Raw genomic sequence first — 14,836 nt, 5'->3', positions numbered from 1 at the left:
TTTTTTCCTGTCTTCCTGCATGAAATTTTAATTTACACAAATAAAGTGTATATCTACCACAAAACTGAATGAATATCTGTGCTTTATATGTAGAAAGAATAAGATTATTTTACCCCTCCCCAATAACCAATTTTGCCCCACTGAGGGTTTTATCTCAGAGACTTAGTGGGGAATGTGTGAAATAAAGCATGTCCCTGAGCCAGAGGTTCACTTAAAAGAGCACTGAGCCTATCAAACCAGGGTGAACATTAGGAATAACACTTAGAAACAAGAAAGCTAAGGGGGAAGAACATAAAGCATATACAGAACTGGAAAAAAAGAGGGAAAGTAAAAGAAAGAAGAGACAAAACATGAGGGAAAGAGCTAAAATAAGGAAAAAGAGGAAATGAATGCAAGAAGATAAGATGGGCAAGAGAGGTGAAGCATGACAGAAAACTAAGAGAAAGAAACGCAAACAGGATAACATCATGGTGCCCAAGGAGAGGGAAAAAAGAGCAGTAGGGAAACAAACAAGAAGAAAGAAGTCAAAAGGAAGTGAGTATGAACAGAACAAAGATGAGGAAAAAAGGAAACGTCAAAGAAAAGAAAGGTGGCAAAGGCTACACCAAGGTTACTGGCAGTCAGCCTGGTGCAGATTGAGTATAACTGAGCAGGCAGAAGGCTCCATCTTGACACATCCCTGGATAAGCCCAATACAAGTCCTCAAGCTCCTTGAACCAAGTTCCCATCCAACCTGCTTCCATCTTTGCCTGTCCTTATCACGAGAGGAGTGATAGGAGAAAAGGGAAGGCCTTATCACCAGAAGCCTTGCTATGCCTGCCCTCCAGCTCAGAGCCCAGACTCTACCTTGTTGTCCTGCATATCTCGGTTGGCCCCGTTTTTTAACAGCAAAAGGGTTGCCTCCACATTATTCACAGCAGCTGCCCAGTGAAGAGCAGATTTTCCTGCAGGGAAAAAAAATTTTTATAAGCAGACAGAGTAGAGGACACGTCCTACTCTCACTATAGAGAAGCACCATGACTTATACAAGGAAACCTTGAACTTTTCAGCAGCAGGATGCTAGTTCTCTCTGGGGACCCACAGAAAAAACCTAAGTATTATCTTCATTTTCCCCTATTCTAGAAATAGTACAGTACAGGCTGCTAGCCTTCAGAAGACTGCTAAGTAAAAGGATGATCTGTCTATGGTGTGATATTATCACATGGCAGAATCTACCCTGTCACACACAGAAGACAATAACCTGTTTATTGATTACATGCCAGAATGTACATTTAGGGTATCTCACAACCTCCACCCCCACAATGAAGTCAGCTCTCTTATCCTCATATCAAAAGTGGGTAGGCCTGCGAACCTATATAGGCAAACCTTCACACACCCGCTTTGAGATCTAAGAACCCTCACTAAAAATCCCTCCCCTGCTTCATCTATGGACCCCCTACTGGCTCAGATCTCTGAGCTCAGTATGGTAAAAGGTAGAATGAATGAATGAATCTTCAGTGGATTCAGGTCTGAGACAGCTCTTTAAGGATTACGTAAGAATTTTCCTCCTAAGAAGCTTGTTTGCAGGTAGGAATCTGAATCCCTGCTTCTCATCCCTACCATGATCATCCACTGCATTCACATCTGCTTGGCAATTGATCAATTCCGCCACCATTCCTTCCACAGCTAGGCGGGCAGCCAGAATCAGGGGTGTAGTACCATCATTCATCCTGGCATCTAGATCAGTTACTCGGTTGCGGATCAATATCTATAATATGAGAAAGTACAGAAGAGAGTCACCTGGATAAAAAAATAATGAAGCTAAAATAAGAAATAAGAGCATCAGAACTGAGGCTACACTGTAAGTTCCTCGAAGGCAGGGAATGTCTTATTATCTTTGTGCCCAAGGTTCTACCATGGTCAATCAATAAATATTTGTTGAATGAATGAAGGAAGGAAGGAATAAGGGGATGAATGAATATACAAAGAAACAGGTGCTCAAGAGACAAGGGCTATGCAAGGTAATGTACTTCTACTTTCTAAAGAAAGAAGTGGGATGTTGGAAAATACCACAACCTCACTTAGAGTGTACAGGTTAAGATGATACAGAGTGCTTCCAACTTCCTCATAAGAGTAAAATTAATAGGGCATCAGGTGTATACTGTGAACTCACGTCAAGAAAACCACCAAGAAGCAGCTGGAAACCCATACAGTCAGATAAATCTAGAGGGAGAAGCTGACACTACTCAGAGGCTTCATAACAGGTATCACTCCCATCTGATCTGTTCATTTGAGAGGTATTTTTGCCACATTAAAAACAAAACAAAACAAAACAGCAATTAACAATCAGAAGACTGCTGTTGGCTCTATCACTACCTAGTTGTATATAGTCAGGCCTCTGGCTGCTTCCCTTTTCTTGCTTTCCCATCCAGCAAGCATGATCCTATCTTCTGCCTTATTCTCTCAAAGAATTATTGAACAAATGCAATGGGATATCAAATGCCTTAATAAAGGTAAATTAGAGCTCCATAAGGAACCAACCCTTCGCATGTTCTTTACCTGGAAGACACCCTGGGCATCAGCGGCCACTGCGGCATGGAGAGGGCAGCGGCCCATGTTGTCCTGGGCATTGGCATCTGCACCTGCATCCAGGAGACGTTTGGCAGCATCAGCCCTCGAGTAGCGGGCTGCAAGGTGCAGGGCCATCTCACCAGTCCGGTCTGTCTGAGCCTGGAGGCTAGCACCCTGGTAGACCAAGTCTGTGATGATGTTGGCAGAAGAGTCCTCTGCATCTTCATCTTCATCACTCATATCTGAGCTGCCTCCTCGGAGAGAAGCCAGCATCAGTGGGGTGCACCCATCTAGAGGAAAAGAAAATTCCACAAGTATTCAAAGAAGAGGAGGACATTAATGTTCAATTAACCCTATTGTTGGAACAGTTTGAGTAAAATTATTCTTTTGAAAAAACCTCTGTGCTTCTCATGGTGACCGGCAATTAGTTTTACATTTGCCACTGACTTTTCCTTCATAAGTCAGTGGCAAATGTGATAGCTCCTTGATGTAAAGGGGAGCTATCCTCTGAGTTAAATAAGCTTTTCTGTTCAAGTTTCTAAGTGCTATGCTATTTTAAATTGGACATTTAAAAAATATCCACTATGAATAAACTATAGGCACTAAGTTATGAACTAAACTAATTCCCAATCCCTCTGTTTTGGGATATTATTTTTCTGTCCTACTGAAGTCTGTCCCATGTAATCAGCCTATTTGTTGTCCAGCCAGCTGTAGTTGAAGCAATATGAAATCCTTCCCTCTCTTCTCATATACATTCGTAATTTCTGCAAGCCTGTGTTCTTTAAGCATTCATTTCCTCAAGGTGATTTTTAGTCTGTGAAGTCAGAAGGGAGTACATCACCAAGTGAGGCAAACACAGGGGAAATGAGGTGGAACCAAGGGCAGGCACGCTGGAGAGAAGAAGGGAGGGCTTGCAGGTGCTGACCTGGGCCGCGGACATTCACATCCAGCACATCCACCTCCTGCTCTGCCTGCGGAGGAGTGAGAGCCAACGACGGTGTCCTGCGGATATCTGCAGCTTCAAGGTGCTGCTGCGTCCATGGTCGCCGATCAATGGGATCATCTTCTTCTGAGAGTAAAGCCTCATCTTCAGCCTGAAAGAAGAGAACTCTCCCTACCAATGTGGCCCACCCCCAGGAACTGCAGACAAGACTCTGGAGCTAGCCCAGAGTCTCCCACCACTTGAAATCTCCCACCCAGTTTTCTCTCTCCTCCCACCTAACCATCTACATCATTATCCACTTTGGCTTCCCGCTGCTCTTGTCATGTGGTTCCAGTTCCCCTCTTGTGCATCATCTGTACAACTCTTTTAACCTCCCCATTCCACACTCCCCATCCCACACTCTAGGCTTTGGCTTCAAAATGTCACTTCTATTACCTACCTAACATGCCATCTATAGATCCCCAAAGCACCGTTTTCCTGCTACTCAGCTCTTTCCTGTGTTGTTCCCTCAGGCTGCCATCATCTCTCCCAATTTTCTGTTTGACTAACTCTTACCTACCCTTTAAAGAGAAAGTAGACTTTACTTCCTCTTGTTGGTCCTAAAGAGCACGCTCTGCTCCCTCTACTGAACTGACCGTGTGTTAAGAACTCACGCGGCACTATATGCAGTCCCCACTGCTATCTGCAAGATCCTCAGAACAGGGAACAAGACTTGAGCAAGGATGCCTCCTGCACCCTGCACTCAACCCAGTGTCCAGCATAGAGCAAGCACTCAGGAAGTATTTGTTGAATAATTACTAGTATAATTTTAAAATCAGCAGCCCCTTATTGAATATATAGTATATGACAGAAAACAAGTAAGGCAATTTACATGCATCACTGTATTTAAGCCTCACAACAATTCATAAAGGAAAGAATTAGTATTATTATTATCCCTATCTTACAGACAAGGATAATAAGTACAAAGAGGTTAAGCAATGTACCAAGCTACTAAGTGCCAGTTTTGGACTTGAGTGCAGCTCTGAACGTAGCTTAAGCAAAGCTCTTAACCATTATGGTGTACTGCATACCCGTACTCCTCAAGCCGATTTAGAATATTCATGGGATTCATGCATATCCCAGCCCTGTATATCTATGGGTAAATGGTTTCCTTTTTCATGTCAGACTCGGCCCACCATACCCTTACAAACCATATAGAAATATGGCTTCAGTTTCTAGAGTTCAAGATGCGAAGCCTCTCAACTCAGTGGTCATTGGCTTTCTTCCACTGAGTAATTCCACTTTCTCTTCCAGAAGAGGTGGCCAGAGAGGGTACAGGAGAGATCTAGCCATGAAGAAAATGGCTATTTATACTCTACTGTCCTTATTCAAGTACCATCAACATGACACTCGAGAAAGGAAGCACGTTTATTATTTTTAAAGAGTTCTTTTGAAAAAACTTACATGGGTAACACAAGGCCAGCAATGACATAAAGATTCCTGCCTTTTGAGACAACCTAGACTAGCCATTGCTTGGGTAATGTGTAAAGACTGCCACCCTTGTTGCCTCATCTGTGACACTCTAGATACCAAAGGACAGAAATATGAAATGTGAACAGATAATGGTGGTTCTACTACGGCCAGCTTACCTTGGCTTTCTTTGGCTGGGGCCCCTCATCATCGACCCAGTGTTCACTTGTTCCAGAACCAATTAGGTTCGCCTCAGAGACTTGCACTGAGAGATTTCTGATATGACAGAATTATGAAGGTGTGAAAGAAGAGCAAAGGTTACATCATAAGCTAACATGGAAGTTTTCGATACTTTTTCTACCATGACACCCTCATGGCTGTACTCAGACTTTCAGGGGTCTTGGTCCAGGAATAATGGGAAATACTACATCCTGTTGCCTGAGTAAATATCCTTTCCTTTCCCAGTAATCAAGAACTTACAACAAAAGTGTACCTCTTCATAGAAGTTGAGCATCTCTGTGATAATATGTAAAGAACTGAGGAATCCAGACTCTGTTATTTTAGAGACCTTAGTACACCTTCAGAATCATGGTCAAGTGTAATAACATGGCATGATAAGAGCTCAGAATTTTTTTTTTTTTTCTTTTAACAGGAGCATCTGTGGCATATGGAAGTTCCCAGCCTAGGGGTCAAATCAGAACTGCAGTTGCTGACCAATGCCACAGCCACAGCAATACCAGATCTTAGCCACATCTGTGACCTACGCTGCAGCTTGTGGCAACGCTGGATCCTTAACCCATTGAGCAAGGCCAGGGATTGAACCTGCATCCATAGGGACACTATGTCGGGTTCTTAACCCACTAATCTATAATGGGAACCCCCAGAGCTCAGAATTTAAAATCATGATGCAATAAGACCTGCTTCTCCACTTATCCGTGCTTATCATTACTGTAAGTAGTAGCTTGTTGGCAAACACTTACTTCAGTCCTACAGCATCCTGTCCCACTGGCTCACGACGTTTGTGATTGCTGGAGTCACGGCGAAGGGTGAAACCTTCAGGCAACCAGAGGGAGCCATGCTTACGCTTTCTTTTGGCCATAATAACCCCCAGCAGGATAATAAACAGGATAATGACAACAGCAACAGCAAGTAGATAGAGAAGCTGAGTGCGTTTGGGGGTGAGGGATTCACCTAAAAGTGCAGAGAGACAGGGAGAGTGTTGCATAAAACATCAACCTCTCAGTATTACCATTAAATTCCTTTAGAGAACAACTTCAACCTCACTGGCCCTGAGCAATAGAGCTACACATTGAAAACAGTGCCCTTTTCTCTCTGTCCCCAAGAGACACGTTTCTCCCTGTACTTTCCCCTTAATTCCAGTGGTACTTACTGACAACAGACACAAGAGGGTACGACAGGGTCCCCTGGATGGCGTGAGAAGCCAGAAGAGCTGCTGCTGCATCTGTGTTCTTAAAGCACTGGTCTGAATCTTGAACACACTGGCGGTTGTCAATTTCCAGAAATACCTGAGAGCTGTGGGATGCCAAGGGAAAAGAGGGAAAGGGGGAAATGGGGAGAAAAGAGAAGGGTGTCAGTCCAGGAATCTGAGTTAGGGTTTCATGAGCCTTCTTCCTCACCCTCAGCCTCAGGCTCTCCACCCCTGGGATGCACCCTCCAGAAAGAACTTGGAAATTAAGATGTTGTCCGTTTAGATACTAAACATTAATTCTCACTTAGGGGATTGTTTTCACCTTCCTTGGTCTGGCTGAATCTCGGTGTTCTGATTTAGGCAACACAAGAGAAGGGAGAAGATGGGTGAAACTGGTCTTCAGTGCTCTCTTTGTGGGCTTCTTCTATCCCTTCCTACGTCCTCAGTGGTACACAGATTGTCCTAAACATACACCCCCGGCCCTTATTTTTGTTCCTTACTCTCCTTTGTCTCTGCAGCTATACATCAGCTAGCTATAGAGTTGAATTCTGGGAGATATGCAAACAAATAGTGGGATCTGAATGATAGAACAATTGAAGAGCAATGATCACCCTTGTCAAGGAGACGTATAAATTGAAGGGCCTTGAAATGAAGGCCAGGACTGATACAAGGAGTAGTCATTACTAGGATTTAAGGCCACTCTGGCAAATGGCTAGAGATCCGAGCACTTGAGGAGGCCAACCTGACATCCTGCCTCCCACTTGCTCCAACCCACTTTTCTGGATCCCAAGATCAAGGCAAACTTCTAGCATTAAACATAAACACTGGGATCATGGGCTTGTGTTACTTGGTTGGCTAATCTATTTTCCGACCTTTCATTTTTATATGTTTAGTTATGACTTCTTCAGTGTATCAAAGTGCTCAGCTTGATAAAATTAAGCTTTAAGAAGTATAGAAACTGAAAACCTACCCGGCCACTTCCTGTTCTTGATCACCAGGAAGGGACCTGCGTGTCATTTTCTGCTTCTTCATGGCAGCTGACTTCTCCCCGTAGTAGGGGTAGACCATGAGGTCCCCCTGGGAGTCCCGTTTGATACGCAAGTTGGTGTGGAGCAGAGTGCCCAGTGCCCGCAAGAAGCTGCGAGCATCCTGGAGCAGCTGTTCAGGTGGCATCAGTACCACGATAACCAGGGTACCCTCTGCCAGGTTTTCTGGCCGGTCACCAGCACAGTCCAACCCATCCCAGCCACACTCCTCACTGTTGCATCCCTGGTCGCAATGGTTGTCTCGGAAGTGGTCTGCACAGTATTTGTCGTATCTGTGCAGGGGGAGGCAAAGGAAGAGAACAAGCAAAATAAGGGGATCAGGCCAGACTGGAGCTCTATTTGGTTTTCCGCTTGGAACTAATGTGGATTTTCCTACCCACCTTCTATGGCTCAGATTAGATCCCCAATGTCCCTTGAAGCCTTCAGTGACTCTCCTATCCCTGACTTCTTCGAGAATATATATAGTCTACCATCCTCAGTATCAGTGAGAGTGCCATGAATGAGAAATAAAACTGTGCTCACTACATTTATGGGCTCCCAGGCAGCCTGCAATAGTACTAAGTCAGATCTGTAAACACATCTGAAACAAAATATCCACCTGGTTCATGTTTCCTCTATTTTTACATCCATTGCCCCAGGCTTTCAGGAGTAAAACATGACTCTAGAGGGTGCTTCCAGAAACTGGAGAGTAGCCCTGTACCATCAAGAGATGCTATGCAGAGGACCATGCTGATATGGTATATTTCTTGATTGAATTCCAGCTGTGGAAGGCAAGTGGGGAGCAGCATGTCCCACAAAGGATACCAGATCTAATTTGAACCTTTGTACAGCATCTTTCAAACACTGGGAAAAGGAAACTGAATCCCAAAACCTACTGATGCAAAAACCATGTTATTGCCACTCTCATCTCCTCCCCAATCCCATCCTTTGAGAGTTACACCATCTAGTACAACTTGCCACCCCAGCTCAATAAGGAGATCAGGAGTCAGGAGTAGCTGCATGTGCTTGGCAAGTTCTTGAAACTTCCAGGTCCCAGGTCTCAGTGCCCTCACCCGTAGAAGACCATTAACAATGCCTATGCCTCAAAAATCTGTTGCAAATTAACTGAAGTTAAATGAGATGGCTAAATGGAAAGTTATTATGTGAACCACAAAGCTCCCTACAACTGCAACAATGAAGACCAGGAGAGCTACGCTGTCTGATCTAGTTCAAGCTTCCTGAAAAACCTAGATGGGGAAACCCAATCTTAGGGAAAGGAATGGGGTGAACAGAGAGAGGCACAGACCTTTCCATCCATCCTGCAGGCAGGGTACGTGAGAAGCTGCCTGAGAGTGGGGAACACCACTTCCAAAAGCTACTTCCCCCAGAAGGTTATGAGAGCAGCAGACGAGGAAGCAGAGATAGGCAGAGAGAGGGTGGTTGTGCAGTGTGCATTCCTGCACCTCTGTCAGCAAGGGAGAGCACAAGGTCGTGTGCGATGGGACAAGGCTGGCACCAAGAAGAGGGCCCCAGGGCACAGTCTGAAAAGCAGAGGCAGCTTGGCCCGAAGCACTGGAGTGGTTAGGAGCGAGAACAAGAAACCAAGGTGTGTTAGTGACAGTGTTCCTCAGCTCCAAGGACTCTAGACGCTTACTTGCATGTCTTGCTATTTCCCTGGCATTCAAAGTTGTCAAACAGGCACTCGGCTGTGTTGCACAGCTCATCACACTGGTTGTTGATATAGTCCCAGCAGGGAAGTGGGGAGGTGCAGTTGGCCCAGGGGTTCTCCATGGTGAGGGAACAGTCTCCCCCATCCCACTGGCAGGCATGGCTGTTGCAGGCCTCATCGCAGACGCCATCCCGAGCTTTGTCGGCACAATACTGGCTCAGACAGGTGGCAGGAGGGGCGCTGGGGGGTGCTGTGTAGAGTTCACAGTGGCTGCCCCAGAACGGTGGAGAACACTGGCAAGAGTAATACGGAGGCTGGCGCTGAGGGTAGCAGCTACCCCCATGCTGGCAGGGGCTACTGGCACAGCCTGACTCACAGTCCTGGGGGTTGGGGCAGAAGCAGCGGGGTCCCGAGGCTGTGTGCACACACTGTTCCCCTTTCTTGCACTTCACTTGTCCACAGCTGCTCTGGCATCTTGCCCCGGAGAATCCCTGGGGAAATCAGTGGACAAATGAGGATGGCAGGCCAACTCCTGAGGGCATGCCCTGTTTTCCCTCTCAGTCCTTTCTCTGCCGCACGTCTAGGGAGGTAAAGACTATTCATTTGGCTAAGACCTCTCCTTGTAGCCTCCTCGACCAAGTTCTAGGAAGAGACCTTTTCAAGTCAATGCATAGGTCAAGGCTGACAGCTCCATAGGATGAATATAGAATTTTCTCCCTCTAAGAGCTCACCTGTAAAAATGAAGTCCGCAGTTCATGGTAGGATAAAGGTCAGGCAACACCTTGTCTATTATCCTTTCCTAACCATTCTTAGGTCACTCATATAATGACTTGACAGAGGAAAAAACTCACTTAAGAATATTAGGCATAAAATTTTTTTTCCTATGTCTTTTTTTGTTCTTGAACTTCCTGCTCAGTCCAGGCCAAGATTACTGGACAAGTTTCCTTTTGATCTCTCTCCACACGTTGTCATCTGTTTTAAGGATGTTTTAGCCTCTGGCATTGGCAAAAGTGTTTGCACAAGGTTCAGCTTCCTCCTAGTTGAAGAAGCAGCTCCTGAATAGTCCCTGCCAAGGAATGTGAGCAGAGTGGCATTTCCAACCAACTCTGCCCCATTCTGGGCAGCGAGACTATCCTCCAGCACAAGACTCAGAAGCCAGGACACTAGCCCTGTTTTCAAGGGAACATTCCACTGCCCTTGGTGCTTCTGAAGTTTGAGAGTCAGAGATCAGGGAGCTCACCGCTTCTCAGAGTATCTTCACAGTTCTAAGTGGAAAACTGAAACACTGTCTTATAAAGAGACCAACATGGAGAAACACGGCCCCTCTCCCCGAGTTCCTGTCACGGCTCATCGGAAATGAATCTGACTAGTATCCACGAGGACACAGGTTCGATCTCTGGCCTTGCTCAGTGGGTTGTAGATCTAGCCTTGCTGTGGGCTGTGGTGTGGGTCACAGATGTGGCTTGGATCTGGTGTTGCTGTGGCTGTGGCATAGGCCGGTGGCTGTAGCTCTGATTCAACCCCTAGCCTGGGAACCTCCATATGCCAAGGGTGTGGCCTAAAAAGACAAAAAATAAAAAGAAAAGAAACAAGAAATACGCTACCCCACCCTAAGAAAGTTCCCCCCAGAACTCAGAAACACCAGGTTTAATCTCAGCTTTGCCACAGACTATATGGAAGAGAGCATGCTCCTTAAATAGGCAACATGGCACTCACCGGGGGACAACGACAAATGAAACCATCAGGCATGTTGCTGGCCACAGCACAAGTCCCTCCATTCAGGCAGGGCATCTGGGGACACACATCGACGAAAGTTTCACAGTGACGACCTCAGGGCAGAAAATGAAAAGGGATTTTAAAAGGCAGAAGTGGTAACTGCAAGTTACTAAACTGAACACCACTGGGATGTAAGCTAGTCAAAGGATTGGAGAAGGAGCAAGCGTTATAAGAAATCAGTTCTAAGCCTAGGGGAACATGAGAGGATGAAGAAGGCATTCACTGGATCTCAACATGGTTGGCTCATCACTGACTCAGGAAAGTTTGCACATCTGTCTTGGCTACAGTAATGAGCATAAATGGCATATATGCCTGAACTGACTCACAAGACAAGATTGGTACAAAATATGACTCTGATCCCTCCAAAAAAGGGGGAAATTATACCTCAGCTTTTTTTTTTTTAATGTCATTTCAGCTTTCATGAGTCAAAAGAAACATTTAGCAGAAGTGTTCACTGCATTCTGTTAACACTGTCTACTTCATAGGAGAGGCTGCTACAGGCCAATAAAGCTAAGTGGTGATTTGCAGTTTATAGTGAATTTTCATCTGAAATGTCTTTTCAATCATTTTCTAGCCTTTCTGTAACCTGACTGGCAGTGCTTTAAAACACAGCTTAATATTCCCAGAGGTAATCATCCCTAGGCACAGTTCTAAAGCAGAAGGCATCTTGAGCCCACTGTTCCATGACAAATCTAACTGAGAAAATGAACTCATGGGGAGACATGGGGCAATGCTGGGACCTGTTGGCAAAGAGCAGGATTCAGGACCCAACTGGCCATCAGACATTTAGAAGAGCAGTGGCTTTAAAGATGAAATTCAAATAGCAATAATTTTGGCCAACCAGAATTATGAGTTAGGGGTTACAGATGTTTGTCTCTTCAAATCACAGCACCAGACAATAACAAAGAGCAGCCATCCCATGAGCATGGGGCTCAAGGATTTATGGTCCCTTGATATTCATCCCCTCATCCAGCCTCCCACCATAATTGCAATGAATGAGTCAAAGGAATTTGTTTATTCACAAGTGTGGAAAATGTAGAAATACTACTTCCTGGTTGTGGGACCCCAGTTCAAGGTGCTCTCTATTCCTTTCTTTATCTGTTTCCATCTTTCTTTGTAGAGGAAGCCTCAGAGTTAATGAAGGGCACAGGAGCCAGTTCTGCTCCTCTGGCTTCCCAAGCACATTGCGGCCCATGTGAGACCACAGTCAGACTGCCTGTATGCTTTCTGTCCAGCATTGCCTCAAAGGTACAATTACATCATATAATTATATTACGGATTATAACTCTTCGATACTGCACCTAGGCATCTTACATATTCCAAACTCCATCCCATTTTTAATAAGATTCCAAAGTTCTTAAAGGTAACACATCTTTGAAATTGGAAGGAAGGATGTCTGGATATAACAGGCAGAAGGTAGCAGAGTTCAACTTGCCAAATTATTAGTAAATAGACTACTGTAGATGCTTACCTGACTCTCAAAGGATACTCCTACAGCATAAGATTTGGAATGACCCCAGAAGGGCAAGACAGATTTTTGAGTATCTGATGATACTGTCACACTTAGACATAAACAACTACTTTAGTCCTCAAAGTCCCCAAGCTGCCCTTCCAGAAATAATGAGTAAGTGCCTATGATAAAGTCCCTATTCTTAGGCAGGACTTGATCATCTTTATGATTTGTAATGAAAAAAAAAAAAAAAAAAAAAAAAAAAAAGAAGCTTGAGAAAAAACTGGGAGCACAGCCAAGTCTTAATCTTAGTGCACAGGTCATATTTGTGACACTGAAGTTCTCCTATTCATACTCTCCTCATCAACCTAGTTTTGGTTAAACACACCCAAATTTGGACCTACTCTTTAAGTGTCCTAGAAGACCCTAAGCCTCTTTGGATCCAAGAGATGTGGAAAGGTGGCAGTGGCAGTGACTATCCAATAACTCAAGTCACTGCATGCCAAAGGAGGCAGGGTGACAAAACCAAAGTTAGATATAAGGTTCCTGAAAACAAGAACCTTATTTTGCTCAGCTGAAAAGAGTTCTAGAGAAGGATGGTGGTGGTAGTGGCATAACAGTGTGAATACCCTCAATACCACCGAACTGTACACTTAAAAACGGTAAGGATGGTAAACTTTATGTATATTTTACCTCAATGTAAAAATGTTATTTTGCTCAACTACTCCCAAAATTCCATTTCTTTCTTTATATTTCTGCTACAATATGATATAATCAATGTATAAACAAAAGAGAAAGCATCTCTCAGGAAAAACAAAAAGGAGAGATTGACTGTAACATCCACGGAGCACAAACCTAAGAAAAAACTGGCTCTTGACTTAAGCTGCTCTAGTTTTATACGCCTGAGAAAAGCTTCACTTGGATCTGGGATGTGACCCAAGGCCTCATTTCCTCACTAAAATCCCCCTTGGAGGCAGAGCGGCTGGGAGGCCAGGAAGGGGCTCACCGGTAAAGGCACTGCGGCAGACGCACAGGTAGTCATTGGTCAGCTGGATGCAGTCCAGGCTGCCTTCAGAGCTGCAGGGGTTGGAGAGGCACTCGTTGATGTCCCCCTCACACCGCTCTCCAGCAAAGCCTGGCAAGCAGCGACAACTGTAGCCCCCAATCCTATCCACACACTGGCCACCATTAAGGCAGTGGGGACCCCTGGCACAGTCATCAATGTTCTCTTCACAAAGCAGACCTGGAGGAAGGAGATGAGAGACAGAAAATTAGGACAATCCTTGGAACACTGCTTTCCAGCAAGAGGGAACACCTTTGCTGGCACCTTCACAATCAATCAGGTTACATTTCTGTCTGTGGTGGGACCTTTTACGTTGCAGAGAGCAAAACACACTCTTGATCTAGGACAAGACAAACTGCCATCCTCTTGGTCACCAGCAAGGACCGAGTAAAGGAAAGAACACGCGTAGGGCTTCATGGGCACTCCCCCCATGCAACCCAATGAAGTGGTCCCTTATGGAGTAGCTAGTGCTATTTTTTCTGTTGGAAAGATGAAGAAACAAACTGGAACTCGAGAGATTCAGCAATGTTTCACTGAATTATTCATTTTAATTCAAAATATAGAAACAGTTAAAAGAATATAACAATAAATATATAGATTGCAAATAACTACTGGTGAGAATTGGAAGTAAATTTTGAATGATACAATTGACTTTTTTTCTATAAAGTAAGTGTACTAATATTTTTATATTGAAAAAAATAGAGGGGAAATATCCTGTTGAGAGCTCAAAGGTTAGTCCATTTAAAACAGAACTCATTTCATGTACCATAGAGGTAAATAAGCCATCAAGTATGAGTATCTATGAATATTTTTGAGAAACAAAAGAAATAAATTACTATTCTAGAAACGATTCATGATTAATTCAAAAAATTACAAAATAAAACAGTTCTGTAGTCTTACCACTTGCATTTGTAGCATACATTAACATAAGCAAGACTATCAGAAACAAAAGAAAAAAAGTAAGAAAAGCCCTCATTTTTCAACAGCAATAGCAGAAGATAAAATATCTAGGAATAATTTAATAAGAAATGTGCTATCCGAAGATTTTAAAATAGTCCTGGAAGGACACAAAAGGAAACCTGAATAATGGAAAGACTGTGATTTAGTTAGGAAGACTCCTCATCATAAAGGCGTCAGTTTTCTTTATACAAATTCATAAATTTAATGACCCCAATTAAAAATACCAACAGGATTTTAAAATATCTTTAGTTATTTTTAGGCAAGATTTTTAACAGACAATATGATTCTAAAATTATATATAAGAATAAACTATAACCATAGCCCCAAAAATCCTGAAAAAGAAGATCCTTAATATTTAAAGCAGAGAGGTATTGATAAATTAATAGAATAATAGAACGAAAAAAGGAAGTCCAGAAAAATACCCAAATACACATGAGAATTTAGAATTTGATAAAGGTGCCATCCCAAATAATTGTATGACAGATATTCAGCAAACTGTGTTGGGACAAATCAGTAGCCATA

General features: G+C 43.9%; 1 protein-coding gene across 1 annotated transcript in view; it reads right to left on the bottom strand.

The window, feature by feature from the left end:
- Window positions 1-14,836, bottom strand: part of NOTCH2 (notch receptor 2) — a 168,168-nt gene that overhangs the window by 5,041 nt on the left and 148,291 nt on the right. The window contains exons 23-33 of the mRNA XM_021090689.2: window positions 13,298-13,534; window positions 10,782-10,894; window positions 9,051-9,556; window positions 7,342-7,689; window positions 6,333-6,475; window positions 5,923-6,133; window positions 5,122-5,218; window positions 3,476-3,644; window positions 2,539-2,840; window positions 1,600-1,747; window positions 847-944 (exon numbers count right to left, since the gene is read on the bottom strand). Of these exons, the coding sequence (XP_020946348.1) occupies window positions 847-944; window positions 1,600-1,747; window positions 2,539-2,840; window positions 3,476-3,644; window positions 5,122-5,218; window positions 5,923-6,133; window positions 6,333-6,475; window positions 7,342-7,689; window positions 9,051-9,556; window positions 10,782-10,894; window positions 13,298-13,534 (2,372 nt within the window). The remainder of the gene's footprint in view (window positions 1-846; window positions 945-1,599; window positions 1,748-2,538; window positions 2,841-3,475; window positions 3,645-5,121; window positions 5,219-5,922; window positions 6,134-6,332; window positions 6,476-7,341; window positions 7,690-9,050; window positions 9,557-10,781; window positions 10,895-13,297; window positions 13,535-14,836) is intronic.

Source organism: Sus scrofa, chromosome 4 (assembly GCF_054392235.1).
Source record: "Sus scrofa isolate SSC_HxYL_T2T_F1_AM1 chromosome 4, Sscrofa_HxYL_maternal_Yorkshire_Landrace_v2.0, whole genome shotgun sequence".
Classification (NCBI taxonomy): domain Eukaryota; kingdom Metazoa; phylum Chordata; class Mammalia; order Artiodactyla; family Suidae; genus Sus; species Sus scrofa.
Note: the sequence above shows the minus strand (reverse complement) of the source record. Positions and strands in the feature narration are given on the sequence as shown.